Genomic DNA, 12589 nt, shown 5'->3' with positions numbered 1-12589 from the left:
TGTTTCAAAACGAAAACATGATAACACGAAAGTGAAAAAAAAATTTAGAGCCGCTTCACTTTCGGGCCCTGTCGTCGTCTGCACGTGACACGGGAGACTGCGCACCGAGTATCTATCACAAGAGGGTGGGGGAGAAGAGGCAGTTCTGTGTTGTGTTCATCTTTTTTGTATATATCTTGTTTGCATAAACCGTGAAGAGAAATTGTGAAAATTTCATATTGTTTTAGCGAAAGAATATGTACACCATCACTTTAAATAAAGGTACCGATGAACGCTGACTACTTAAAGTTGTTAGCTTTTTAATAAAATGTAACAGTGTCAATAGGTCACTCATCCAATTAGTGAAGCGTAAGTATTCACGTACGAAGCGTGAAGCTTTTCAAGTATACTGGCCGCGGTGGTCTAGTGGTTACCGTGCTCAATTTCTGAGCCGAAAGGTCGCGGGTTGGAATCCCGGCTGTGGCTGACGTATTTCGATCGAGACAAGATGCTACAGGACCATGTGCTAAATTTTAGGCGCTGAATAATCGACCCCAGGTGGTCGAAATTTCTGGAACCCTCTACCGCCTCGTAATAGCAGCCTGATTTGGGACCTGAAACTCCCATACTTAGTGTTATTGCCTCATTTCATCTTAATGTGCCAATCCGTCTATAAGTTTGCAGGAAACTTTAAGCGCGTTCCATTTAAATATTGTAAACTTTCTGTACGCTACAATGAAAGCAAATTGATTTAATGAAGAAACGCGACAACACACCACGTAGTTGCAGATTTAAGCTTAAGTCACAGCGGTTAACTTCCAATCAAAACTCAGCACCGACGCTCAGAGCAGGTGCAGTAATGCGTATGTGTTGTTTTGCAGTGGCTAAAACCAGCAGGTGTTCCTGATCAGCAAGAGAATTTTCCGCATGACCGGAGTTTCTTTCGTACGATGTCGTGCACCCTTCCAAAACACACATGCATCCAAACATCAAACGTTGTTTCGAAAGAGATCCATGTCTCTGAAACTCTCAACGTATCTATACATTAACGTAGCCTTTAGCAGAAGATGTATGTACCTTTTATGCGTGTCAATCATACTTGCCTGCGGATTGCTCGTACTCGTCTGTGTTGCTTAAAACACGTAATTAAAGACAACCAAAACTAATTCTCTCTGAACTCGGAGAAGGGGGCACGTTAATGTTTTTCTATGAAAGCAGGAGTGCACATTATAAAACTGTGACACGACAGCATAGACTGTACGCGTGCGCCGTGTGCCCGATGTTTAGCCACCGCACCAGCTCATTACACTTAATGACCCATTAAAGGCGGAACGACCGATACCACCACCAAAATTTGATGAAAGCAATGCTCGCCAAATCAGTCGTCAAATTCGCTCTAATTTGATAATCGGTTGCTGAAAACTGTAACCAGTTCATTAATATTGCAACTGCTGGGTGGGGCGGTCTAACTTCATTTTTATTCTTTAATGCTTGAGGCATTACAGTAACGTATTCATAGACCTTTCGTTTTCCCGCTGACTCAGTGTCACTTACGGCTGCTTATTAATCTCTTTATGATAGCAGAGCTCAGCTGTACGAGCATCGTGAATAGCAAACTTACTTCGGTTGAAAACGCGAACGCACCTATAGTTTAACTTCATTAATTCCCCATTTAAACAATCAATCACTTGCTTAAACCCTAAGCTCTGGAAGACAAGCTATACGCTCAGGTTATACACCTAAGCCGCAGCCCAAGGTGAAAGATTAAGTTCCAAATGAATACTTCAATATGTTGTTAGGTGTAATTAGAAGGAACTATACGTAGTATGCGACCAGAAACAGATTCAAGTGGAACCCCGTGGCCATCGGCTACGAACGTCGGCTATCTCGCATAGTTGCATGAACAGCCCAAAAGGAACGCCAAGTAACAAAAAACTACGACTCCGGAAAAAGTTCTAGTACGCCGACCGCGAGCTATAGGCTACATAAGGTAGAAAAGAAATCACACCATATCCACAAAGTGAATGGTGACGAGTGGGCGAAGCTCCGGGGGATTATTAAGCCCCTTACATTGCCCAGTCAATCACGCGAATACGTGACAAGACGTGGGTACAATATGTACAAAGCTGTTTATCAATGACAAAACGCATATGGTGTTGAGGTGTCCATATGGATATCCGTATGGGTATCCATATGAATACCCATATGGATGTGCATACATGGATGTAGATATCCACCTGGGTCATATTGGTAGTGATATATATATCCATATGGGTCATATGAGTGTTCATGTGAATATCCACATGGATATGGATATCCATTGCCTATCACGCCGACGGACAGGGATTATAGACAGCGGACATGGCTCGACCCTAAGGAGCTTCGTCTCTAAAACCGAATTGGATAGCTTACAAGGACGTGTAAGATAGCTGTCACCGCGCAGGTTACAGGTGCTACGTACTAAGGCGAACTATGGAACGAAAATTGTTTAGCTTTAACATCCCTCAACCACGATATGATTATGAGAGACGCCGTAGTGTAGGGCTCCGCAAATTTCAGCCACCTGGGGTTCTGCAACGTATATCTAAATGTGAGCATACACGGGCCTCAAGTAAATTCACCGCCACCAAAAACAAGCAGCCGCCGCGGTTGGGATTCGATCCCGCGACCTGCGGGTCAGCAGTCCAGCACTATGGCCATTGAACCACCGTGGCGGGCGAGGATCTAAGAAGAGTGTGGTAAGCCGACACCGTAATTCAGTTGCTCTTCGAACGCCAAACATTTAGCTGGTTGGGCCCCGTCTGAAGCATTCATTCACTTAAAAATACCACAGTCTCAATTAAGGCACCATAGCAGAAGATCAAGTAGTGCCCTCGATAAGGCAATACATAAAACATTTACATACAGTGCACGAAAAAAAGGAGGAGGGGGGACCTATTTCTGAATTCTCACAGCCAAGTACCAAAAAATTAAGAAAATATAAAGCAAAATCTACACAAATATATTTCAAGCCAATAATATTCATGATGGCCTGTCGATCATTTTTATACAATGCACTGAAGAAACCGGTACGACTAAATCCACTCGTTAACTGTGCGCGGAAAAAAGGAGAACTTGTAAAGTGCAGTTCTTGTGCTGTATACGGCGTCATTGACTCTTTATAATACTACCCAAGAGACTACTTTCTAGAACTAAAACAGTCAAGCTACCCAACCATTCCAAATACGAATACATGAAACGTAAGTGCATATAAGCGAAAGTACATATAAACCAAAGTGCATAGCCAAAAGCCGGGCGGTGCAAATTAGTCCATAGTCCCCATCGGTGCGACGTCCGGATGACCATAACTATGTTTGTACACGTCAGACGCCAGAACTCGAATTGAATTGATTAAAGGGCATCTTTTTTCGATGTTGAACTTAATCGAAAAGTGTTGAAGTCAGGTTGCCGTGAAACACAACTTTGTTTGCTTATTCATGTATATAAATGCGCCAAAAAGGAAGCCCTTCGATGCGCACTTTGTTGTTGTTGTGTGGTTGTAATATCTCACTCCGACGCATGCACAATGTCAAGAGGCAACACTATGACCTCTTGGAGGCCATCGGTACACACGTGTTCCAGCCGTCACGTCCTGACATGTCAAGACCGGGAAAGGGGGGGAAGGGGAGGGCTGTCACTATATCTGTATAGTGTACCTGTCTCACCACTTCAACAAGCACGAACATGTATGACGGGCAAAAGAAAGCGGTAGATAAGAGGTATGTTTACCCTATCACTGGGAACGAAACCATCCTGAGTGTCTCGTCATTGCCCAAGCATGTATCTATCATCACGGGACACTTCATGATGCGCGCACATTGTTTCTTATCATTCTTGTTCCGGGTTGCGCTTATTCTGAATGAAGAGAGGAAACCTCGAGGACATCAAGCTTGAGTGGAATGATTACAACAAAGCGTCGATAGGTGACCCTTTGAATGCAAATTTGATACGGAGTAGCACTTTTAGTCAATGTGCAGTAGTCGTCAGCTATCTGCCATTGTCGCCAAAGTGGCTGGGGTGCGTGTCGCAGCTGTGGTCGAAACCAAGGCCGATAATTGTCGTTCTAGAACAAAAAACGAACATCGAGTGTATATTCAAGAAAAGGGCACCTGTATAGGGTCCTGTGTAGCCCCATTACCAGGTACCATCTTCTTTTCCGCAGTTGATGGTGTTTTGGATACGAAGTTTGACAAAACGAAAGTTATGGAAGTATTTAGGTACTTGAATGATTTTCTCACTGTCTTAAATAAACAAAATCCATCAGAACATTCAAGTACCGCACAAGAAGTTCTGGAAGTTTTCAGAAGAAATAGTTTTGGGTTCGAGTACACATGCAAATTAGCAGAGGGTGATAAGTTACAATTTCTGGACTATATAGCTCACCTTGGAAGGAGAGGTTCACTGGATGTACAACCCTTTAGCCCAAAAAGAGCTGCTGACTTATCAGCCAGCGCATTCTAAGACCGTAAGAACAGGCATCGCCACAATGACATTGGAGCCCACAGTAAAAAAAAAATCGTGTGAACACTTCACGCAAATTCGTTTTCTGTACTAGATTCAAAGAATACAAAGGGCAGGCTTTCCGTACACGGTACTTACAGCACTGATAAAGAAATCCTTGGTCCAAAATTATTAAAGGTAAAAAAAAGAGCAAACAAACCAGACAATCAACCGAGAGTTAATACCCTATTCTCACCGAGTAGCCCATAACCTGAAAAAAGTCGCAAACAAGTACAAGGTTTTCAGCCCCTTTAAAACTTGTATTTCTGTGCTCCCGAATTTGCAACAGGAAAGAAAAGAAGCCATTCGGAACCCGGCACATAAGACCATTTGTTACGTGCAAGGATAACGTGGTATATCAGATCCTTCTCACTTGCATTAATATCCACAAGGACAAACGTGGCGTTGCTTAAATGAAAGGCTGAGAAAACACGAGCGTTTACTCGACAAAAAAACAGGGTTCAATTTGGCAATCCCTCGTAAAGCCTGCGGATGCTTTCCATGTTTGCAGGAAACCTTGTTTCTGGGTAGAAGTGTGGCAGTTTGGGCTAGTTTGTATGACATGACCTTAGTTGTAGCGCGAGAACAGAACGACGACAATTTGTCGTCTATCTGTTCTCGCGCTGTAGCTATCGTCTGGGCAGAAGTCGGGATAAAGTCGCGCGCGAGCTACAAGAGGTCATCTGTACCAAAAAATAGGGCCCTGTGTGAGTAAGCGAACCATCAAAAGTGTTATATGAATGTGAAATGCGATTTTTAGAAACACTGGGGTAAAGCTAACTTCTCGCATTAAGTGGAGTTCCTACCACGCATAACTGAAAAAAAACAGATGTTTTTTTTTATGGGTGGCACTGCTTCAACTGTTTCAAGATTTTATTGCTGTAATCACCAAAAAATTTGTTTCTTTTTCGTGTTACTTTGCTTTACACCACGTGTTGTAGAGTTTTGCTAAAGATATGCTGCCACGAGCAAATCTTACAGATTTTGAGAACACGAGTGATTAGCGGTGTTCAAAAGCTTGCCTATATGTATCACTCCCCCCCTTTTTTTGCATAAATCAATTGTTAGTAGGCGTTCACCAATGTTTCTTCTTGTGTCCGTCTCGGTTGCGCCTTATTGTTTCCGTTAAAAATGCTACAGGAAATAAAGTACAGTTGAAACTCAATTTTACGAATCCCAATTTTACGAATTTCACGATTTAACGAACAAATTGGGATCTCCCCCCCCCCCCCCCCACAGTTGCTCATAGGCTTGATGCTCTTACAAACTCGAAATTTAAAAAAAAAAACAACCGTGGTCGGAAAACCCGATTTAATGAAGTGTTCTCGGTAAGAAATATGCATGGAATTCTTTATGGCATCGTGAACGTCTGGGAGCGTGTTGTCAGCGTAGGAGCTGCACAATCAACGCAGGGGAGGCCGTCTCGTTGTGGTTCTTACAATACTACAAACCGACACTGCACGGAATAACAGACTGCGCATCCCGGCGCTCAAAGCAGACAAGCCGGGGCGACGAACTGCTGCACGGAACGATCGAAAGACAGAAAACTATAGCATTGCTTCCGTGTACGAATACAACCGATGAGCGAAGCTCCTCAGAAATGGGACGCAAACGACCACGCGCCTGATCTCGTTGCTAGCTTTCACGAAGGTGGTTAGGGCGAGAAGCGGGCGAGGAGCGGAAGAGGAGCGGACGGGGAGCGGGCGAGGAGCGGTGGGAAGAGAAAGAGAAAGAGAGAGAGAAAGGAAAGGCCGGGAGGTTAACCAGATATTGGCATCTGGTTTGCTACCCAACGCTGGGGGCGGGGAAATAGGGGCAAGAAAGAGGGAGTAGATAGAGAAAAAAATTGCCCGCAGCTTCCCTCGGGGGAACACTGAGGAGGATGCGGAGCATATAATTGGTTAACGGGGTGTTAAAGTGCGACTTACTTGGGCCGATGGCTAAATTGGTTAACGTGGTTGTGAAATGGGGTGTTAAATTGCGACTTACTTGGGTCGATGGCTAAATTGGTTAACGTGGTTGTAGGAGGGGGTGTTAAATGAGTGAACACGTACACACGTATGCGAAAGGGCGGCGCTGATAGAAGGGACGTCGATCATTGTGTTTGTGGATTCGTTGGAATTCATTTCACCGCGACCTTGGACGTCGACGCGCCGTACAAACCAACCGACGAGCGGCAACTGAGCGAGCGAGCGCCGACCTTGAGTATATATACAGCACGACGGTGCATGCACTGTCAGCTGTTGAATGTTCTCGAAGCGCGACGCCACATGCGCGTCCACTGGAGAATCGGGAGAATTGTAGATGTCGAACGCGGTGTGTAGAGGAGGAAGGGTGCACAGATGGTGGAGGAGTGAAGCGCGCGCGGTGTGTAGAGGAGGAAGGGATGCACAGATGGTGGAAGAGTGGGCGACGGCGCGACGGCGCATGCGCGCGCGTCAGCTGTCGAATGTTCGAGAAGCGGTGCGGACGGCGCACTACAAGGCGCGAGTATAAGATGCTCCGCATCTAAAAAAACGCACGCGCACTAATGTGAAAACGAAAACACACACAGGAAGGGCGTCCTAGCTACAACCGTTCAGTAAAGCCGGTCGATCGCAAAAAGCGTAGTAGCGCTTTCAGGGCCTTCAGGATGGGTAGAGAATCTGCTGCGCTATAGGGGGCGGGAACTACTGAGCGAGTGAGCATGTGGAGCTCATTGGTTGTATTCAACTTTTGTAAACGTTTAAACTAACAATGTTTTGAAGAGGAGGACAGAAGCTGCTTCTGTAGTATGTTGGATAGGCTTACCCGGCGTCGAACGTGATTAACGACACTCGCCAAGACGGTAAAGCTGCCATGAGAGGTGGCGACATACGAATGATGAGAAATGACGCTTGAAGTGGCACAATTGTAAGCATTACGACGCACTCAGTGAACTACAAAACAGCTACAACCAAATCTGGTCGAAGCAAACGCGCGAGAAAGAAAAGTAACCCCCGTATTCTAGAACCTCCCTTCACTCAACGCTTCGCCTTCACTTGAAAAAGCCGATGGGAGCGCCATCTCTAGATACGGCAAGTCACTGCATATCAGCAATAGTCTGCTGCGGTTCTTGAGTAGCGCAGCGCCATTTTCAACCGAGTGGTGACGCAGTGCTCAACTCTGCCAAGTGAAGGGTGAAAGCCGAGTCGAGGAGCGTTTGTGAATACGGGGGTAAGACTTCTTATTACCTCCTTCGAGATAGCGGTGTTGCTTCGAAATGCAAGCTCTGAATCTCGTTGAGCAACCAGTATTCAAGCAAAGTAATCGCACCGTGTGGAGTGAGCGCGTCGACGCGTAACGACGCCCCGCCTGAAATATGCCACATGTGGTCGCATCTCTAACGCGCCAACAAGCTGCAGAAGTTGTACGATATAAGCAGTCCAAGAAAGTACAACAGACTCGTTAAGAATAGCAATACACAGCAATGTTGTATGACAAAGACCGACCCATGCCGCAGTCAATCAAATACTGATTCATTGATGCGTTCGTTTGTTCATTCTTTCTTTAAATGGCCCCTTTTTGCCCTCTCTTTCGGTATACAACTGAAAAAAAAACCGTCCCGTCTATCACCAAAAAAGTCATTTCTTTTTCAAAAGCTACAAACCATCTGTTTTTACAGCGAAAGCTGGTATATGAGATCATAACAAGGGTCGCCGTAGTTGTCCGCTGCTAGTGTCTGTAACCACTATCGTGCAAATTTTAAAAAATGTAAATAAAAACACAAAGGACATGATAGGATGCTAACCCTGGTCCCTAGCGCGCCAGCCCAGTATCCGAGCTACCCCGGTGCTTGGAGCTCCGTTACAAACTGACCCTATAGGCAGGCTTCATGTCGCGGAAAGGAATCTCATTACTGTATGTAATAAAGCGTTTTAGAACTAGGACCAGTCATGCAACACACAATGCAAAATGCACAAAGAGTGGTTCATCGATTGCTACAGACCCATTACAATAGCGCTAGACATAATTTTTTATCGTCGCCGAGTCAGCCACAGCATCAAAAACAAAATTATTTGCAGGTGAGTAGCGGGCATCACGCTTCTCTGAATAACGACGAAGGATGGCATAGTAAACGTCTCAACTTGATTTTTTTTTTCTTTCGTTTGCTCTTTTTATGTTGTTTTTATTTTTACATTAGTCTTATTATAATACCAATTCATTACACATAGTTAAAATGATTATAGATAAACTGCACTACACTTTCTTGGCCAATCCCCCTAAGTGGGTATGAGCCAACCTCCCAGGGAAACAAAACAAAACAAAACATAAACGTCTCCCGAATACACAAAAATTATTATGATTTATGGCGTAGCTGGTACCCAGCAAGTGTGCATGTTATCAGTTACCCAAATATTGTTTAAAAAGGGCTCTTAAAGGCCGCTCTTCCAGCTCTCACTGTGACTGCGCTGCGCGTTTCGCGCAGTCCTGGAGAGAGAGAGAGAGAGAGAGAGAGAGAGAAATAAACGTTTGTTTCGAAACAGTGTTCTGAGCGACGCCCGGTATCAGCCTAAAGTGGGAGGGTTCCCTAGTCCGTGAAGCCTCTGGCTTCGACTGCCCTCTTGGCCCTGGCGATGAGCTGTCACTGGTCTTCCAGGTCCTCGAGGACGAGCTTGGCCTCCCACGTTTCGATTAGGTTGTCGTCATTTGTTCTTGGTGTTTGGTCCCGCTACGGCTACATATCATCGTTTGCATGGCACTGGCGTTCCAGGAGCAAGTGTGCTAGTGTGTCCAGCACGCTGCAGAGCAGGCACATGTAGCCATGTGTCGTTGGGTAGTCCTGGCGTTTCTTTTTAGATGCGGAGCGTCTAATACTCGAGGCTTGTAGTGCGGCGCCGTCCGCAAGCTTCCTCCTCCTTCTTCCACCATCTGTGCATCCCTTCCTCCTCTACACACCGCGTGCGCTTCACTCCTCCACCATCTGTGCACTCTTCCTCCTCTACACACCGCGTGCGCTTCTCCTCTTCACGAACATTCGCTAGCTGTATAATGTAGCGCGCATGCGCCGTCACGCTTCGAGAACATCGGCAGCTGACGCGCGCGCATGCGCCGTCGCGCTTCGAGAACATCGGCAGCTGGCGCGCGCGCATGCGCCGTTGCGCTTCTCCCCCTTCTCGAACATTCGACAGCTGACAGTGCATGCGCCGTCGCGCTGTATACATACTCAAGGTCGGTGCTCGCTCGCTCAGTTGCCGCTCGTCGGTTGGTTTGTACGGCGCGTCGACGTCCGAGGTCGCAATGATCGACGTCCCTTCGACCAGCGCCGGCCAAAATGTTGGCGGAACCGCAACCGAGTCGTCGTCCGAAGACAAGGCAGCACGGAGAAGAGCTCGCGACGCCGAACGTAAACGTCGGCGTCGAGCGGAAGATTCTCAACTTATAGAACGTGAAGCCGCTGAGAGACGTCAGCGTCGAGCAGCAGCACCGGATTCGACCTACGACCGCTGCAACCCGATCCACTCACTCTTCACTTTACCGACCAAAAAGCCATCGTGCTCAAAGTTCGTCGCAATAAATAAACACCGCCCTTTCACATACGTGTCGTACGTGTTCACTCATTTAACACCCCTCCTACAACCACGTTAACCAATTTAGCCAGCGACCCAAGTAAGTCGCAATTTAACACCCCATTTCACAACCACGTTAACCAATTTAGCCATCGACCCAAGTAAGTCGCGCTTTAACACCCCGTTAACCAATTATATGCTCCGCATCCTCCTCAGTGTTCCACCGAGGGAAGCTGCGGGCAATTTTTTTTGGCATAGGACAAGTAGTAGGACGAGGAGGAATAAACATTACTATACCGAAATGGGAGTGAGAATGAGGTAGCCAGGTTGGACTACAAAAGGGGGGGTGGGGGTCGATAGGGGCCCAGGGGCATAAGCGGGCGCAGGGTTCTATGGGGGGGGGGGGGGGGTGGCGAAGGATCGTTGCAGCACCCGCTTCATATCATGTCAATGTATAAGGCTGACTTGGCGCCCCCCCCCCCTCTCTCTAGTGTTCCCAGAGTGATCCGGAAACCAAATGAGCTTCATTTACAGTTGAGATCATACTAATTTTCGCAAAGCCGTGCTATTTGTATTCGCAACTGCATATGCCCTGAAAGCCGACATCGAATCCAATGTGACAAATTTCGTGACCTCAATGGTGGTTCCTATAGCAATCGCTCTATCCTATGGCTCAATTGTGGAGCCGGCTTGAATGGTTTCTATCCGCATTGTGCATCTACAGCCATCAACTGCTGCAATAGCATATTTTTTTCCCTTGCTGGGATAGCTTCAACTTACGCTGCTGGTTTGTTTTTCAGGGCTTAGCGACGCACCTGAATACACACGCCACCAGCTCCCACCTTCAGCGAGAATGAAACAAAATTTCGCACTAAGCAACCCCCCCCCCTTCCTCTCTCCCTTTCCCCCAATATATTATCACGGCGGAAAATGTGCAATCAGCAGGCACGAGGCATACGTGCCGTCATCATTACTGTCATGACTTGTTCTCTTTTTGTTCTTGCTCTTCTATGTATGCAAGTTGACTGTCTTTTCGGGGAATGTTTTCTTTCAATGTGGAGTAGCGTCGACTGTATGTGTCGCGCCGCCGATGCGTATTTCGTTAAGGAAGTCCCCACTGGACGCCGTTTGCGATATGCCGGCCGACGTTCAGTGGAAAGTGCTCCTACTGGTCTTCCTCACGGCGCTGGGAAGCGAGGTCTTCGGCTGCAAGCCGTTTGATTCCGGTCAGTAGAGGCATTGTCGTATATCTCACGCAGGAAAAAAAAACACACGAACGACTCAGTAAGTGTGCTGTGAGCGTTATGTGCTTGTGATCACACCAGCGATACAGAAACGCGTGAGGGGATGTTAACAATATTATATGGCGTTCAGCGTCCCGAATCCACCACATGGTTATGAGACACGCCGTAGTGAGAGAGAAAGAGAGAGACGAGAAAAAAGGAAGGCAGGGAGGTTAACCAGATGCTAGTGTCCGGTATGCTACCCTACACTGGGGTTGGGAAATAGTGGGTTGAAAGAGAAAGGGAGAGTTAAAAAAAAAAAAAGCGCCGTAGTGGAAGACTCCGGAAATTTCGACCGCCTGCCATGGGGTTCTTTAACGTGTGCCTAAATTTAAGCGCACGAGCCTCAATCATTTTAGTTTCCATCGAAAATGCAGCCGCCGCTGCCGGAATTCGATCACGCGACTTTCGCGTTAGCAGCCGAGCATCATGACCACTAGACCACCAGGTGCGGCATGGAGAGATGTAGAGGCAGGCTGTTATCTAAACGTAACAACATCCACTGTTTTCTTGCTCGGCCAAGTCCCGGAACTTATTCTGATGAGAAGAGTCGTTTCTTGTAAATGAATTCCATACTGAACTAATAATAATAATAATAATAATAATAATAATAATAATAATAATAATAATAATAATAATAATAATAATAATAATAATAATAATAATAATAATAATAATCCCTGAGTCTCTTATGCATCCCTCTAAGACGACTCAAAGGTGAAGGCCAATTTTTCTTTTCTTCTTCTCAGTCGATGCGTCAATCTTAGTGAGGTTTCCACAGTCTCTATGACCGGAGCTAGCTTTCAGAACCTCGCCTGGCTTTGCACAGCCTCCGTGATCCGTGCACCTTTGACCGAGCGACGATTCTTTGTGATGAAGCTATCACCAGACGTCGCGTTGCGTCACATCGCAAAATATGGTCATCTGTGACGTCATGATGCCGTCATATAGTTACCCCACCGCGATGCTTTCTTGCGTCACACGTGTTGACGCCGACGACACCGATGCACTGCCCTGTGGCACTTTAGTGGGGGTAGTGGTAAGGGGCCGGGAGAACTGGCATTGCTGGAAGGAAGGCCCCTGAAACCAGGAGTCGTTGCAGGACTTTTGCGTTAGGCATGCGATTTCTACTAGGAAATTCGCCTTTCCCACGACACGGCGGGGCATCGTGGGAAAGGTGGATGCGCGTTCTAGGAGGCATTTAAAGCTTTCGTTTTAATATTGTCCGGTGTTTCACGCGCCAGATAACACGGTATAATA

General features: G+C 46.6%; 3 protein-coding genes across 3 annotated transcripts in view; 1 reads left to right on the top strand and 2 right to left on the bottom strand.

Moving 5' to 3' along the window:
* LOC119174674 (nucleolar pre-ribosomal-associated protein 1) overlaps positions 1-12589 on the bottom strand; it is a 341215-nt gene that overhangs the window by 120487 nt on the left and 208139 nt on the right. The window lies entirely within an intron of this gene.
* Positions 1-12589, bottom strand: part of LOC119174671 (monocarboxylate transporter 13) — a 214171-nt gene that overhangs the window by 171960 nt on the left and 29622 nt on the right. The window lies entirely within an intron of this gene.
* Positions 11101-12589, top strand: part of LOC119173463 (uncharacterized) — a 9866-nt gene continuing 8377 nt past the window's right edge. The window contains exon 1 of the mRNA XM_037424277.2: positions 11101-11272. Within this exon, the coding sequence (XP_037280174.2) occupies positions 11137-11272 (136 nt within the window). The 5' untranslated portion in view covers positions 11101-11136. The remainder of the gene's footprint in view (positions 11273-12589) is intronic.

Source organism: Rhipicephalus microplus, chromosome 5, assembly GCF_043290135.1.
Source record: "Rhipicephalus microplus isolate Deutch F79 chromosome 5, USDA_Rmic, whole genome shotgun sequence".
Lineage (NCBI taxonomy): Eukaryota > Metazoa > Arthropoda > Arachnida > Ixodida > Ixodidae > Rhipicephalus > Rhipicephalus microplus.
Note: the sequence above shows the minus strand (reverse complement) of the source record. Positions and strands in the feature narration are given on the sequence as shown.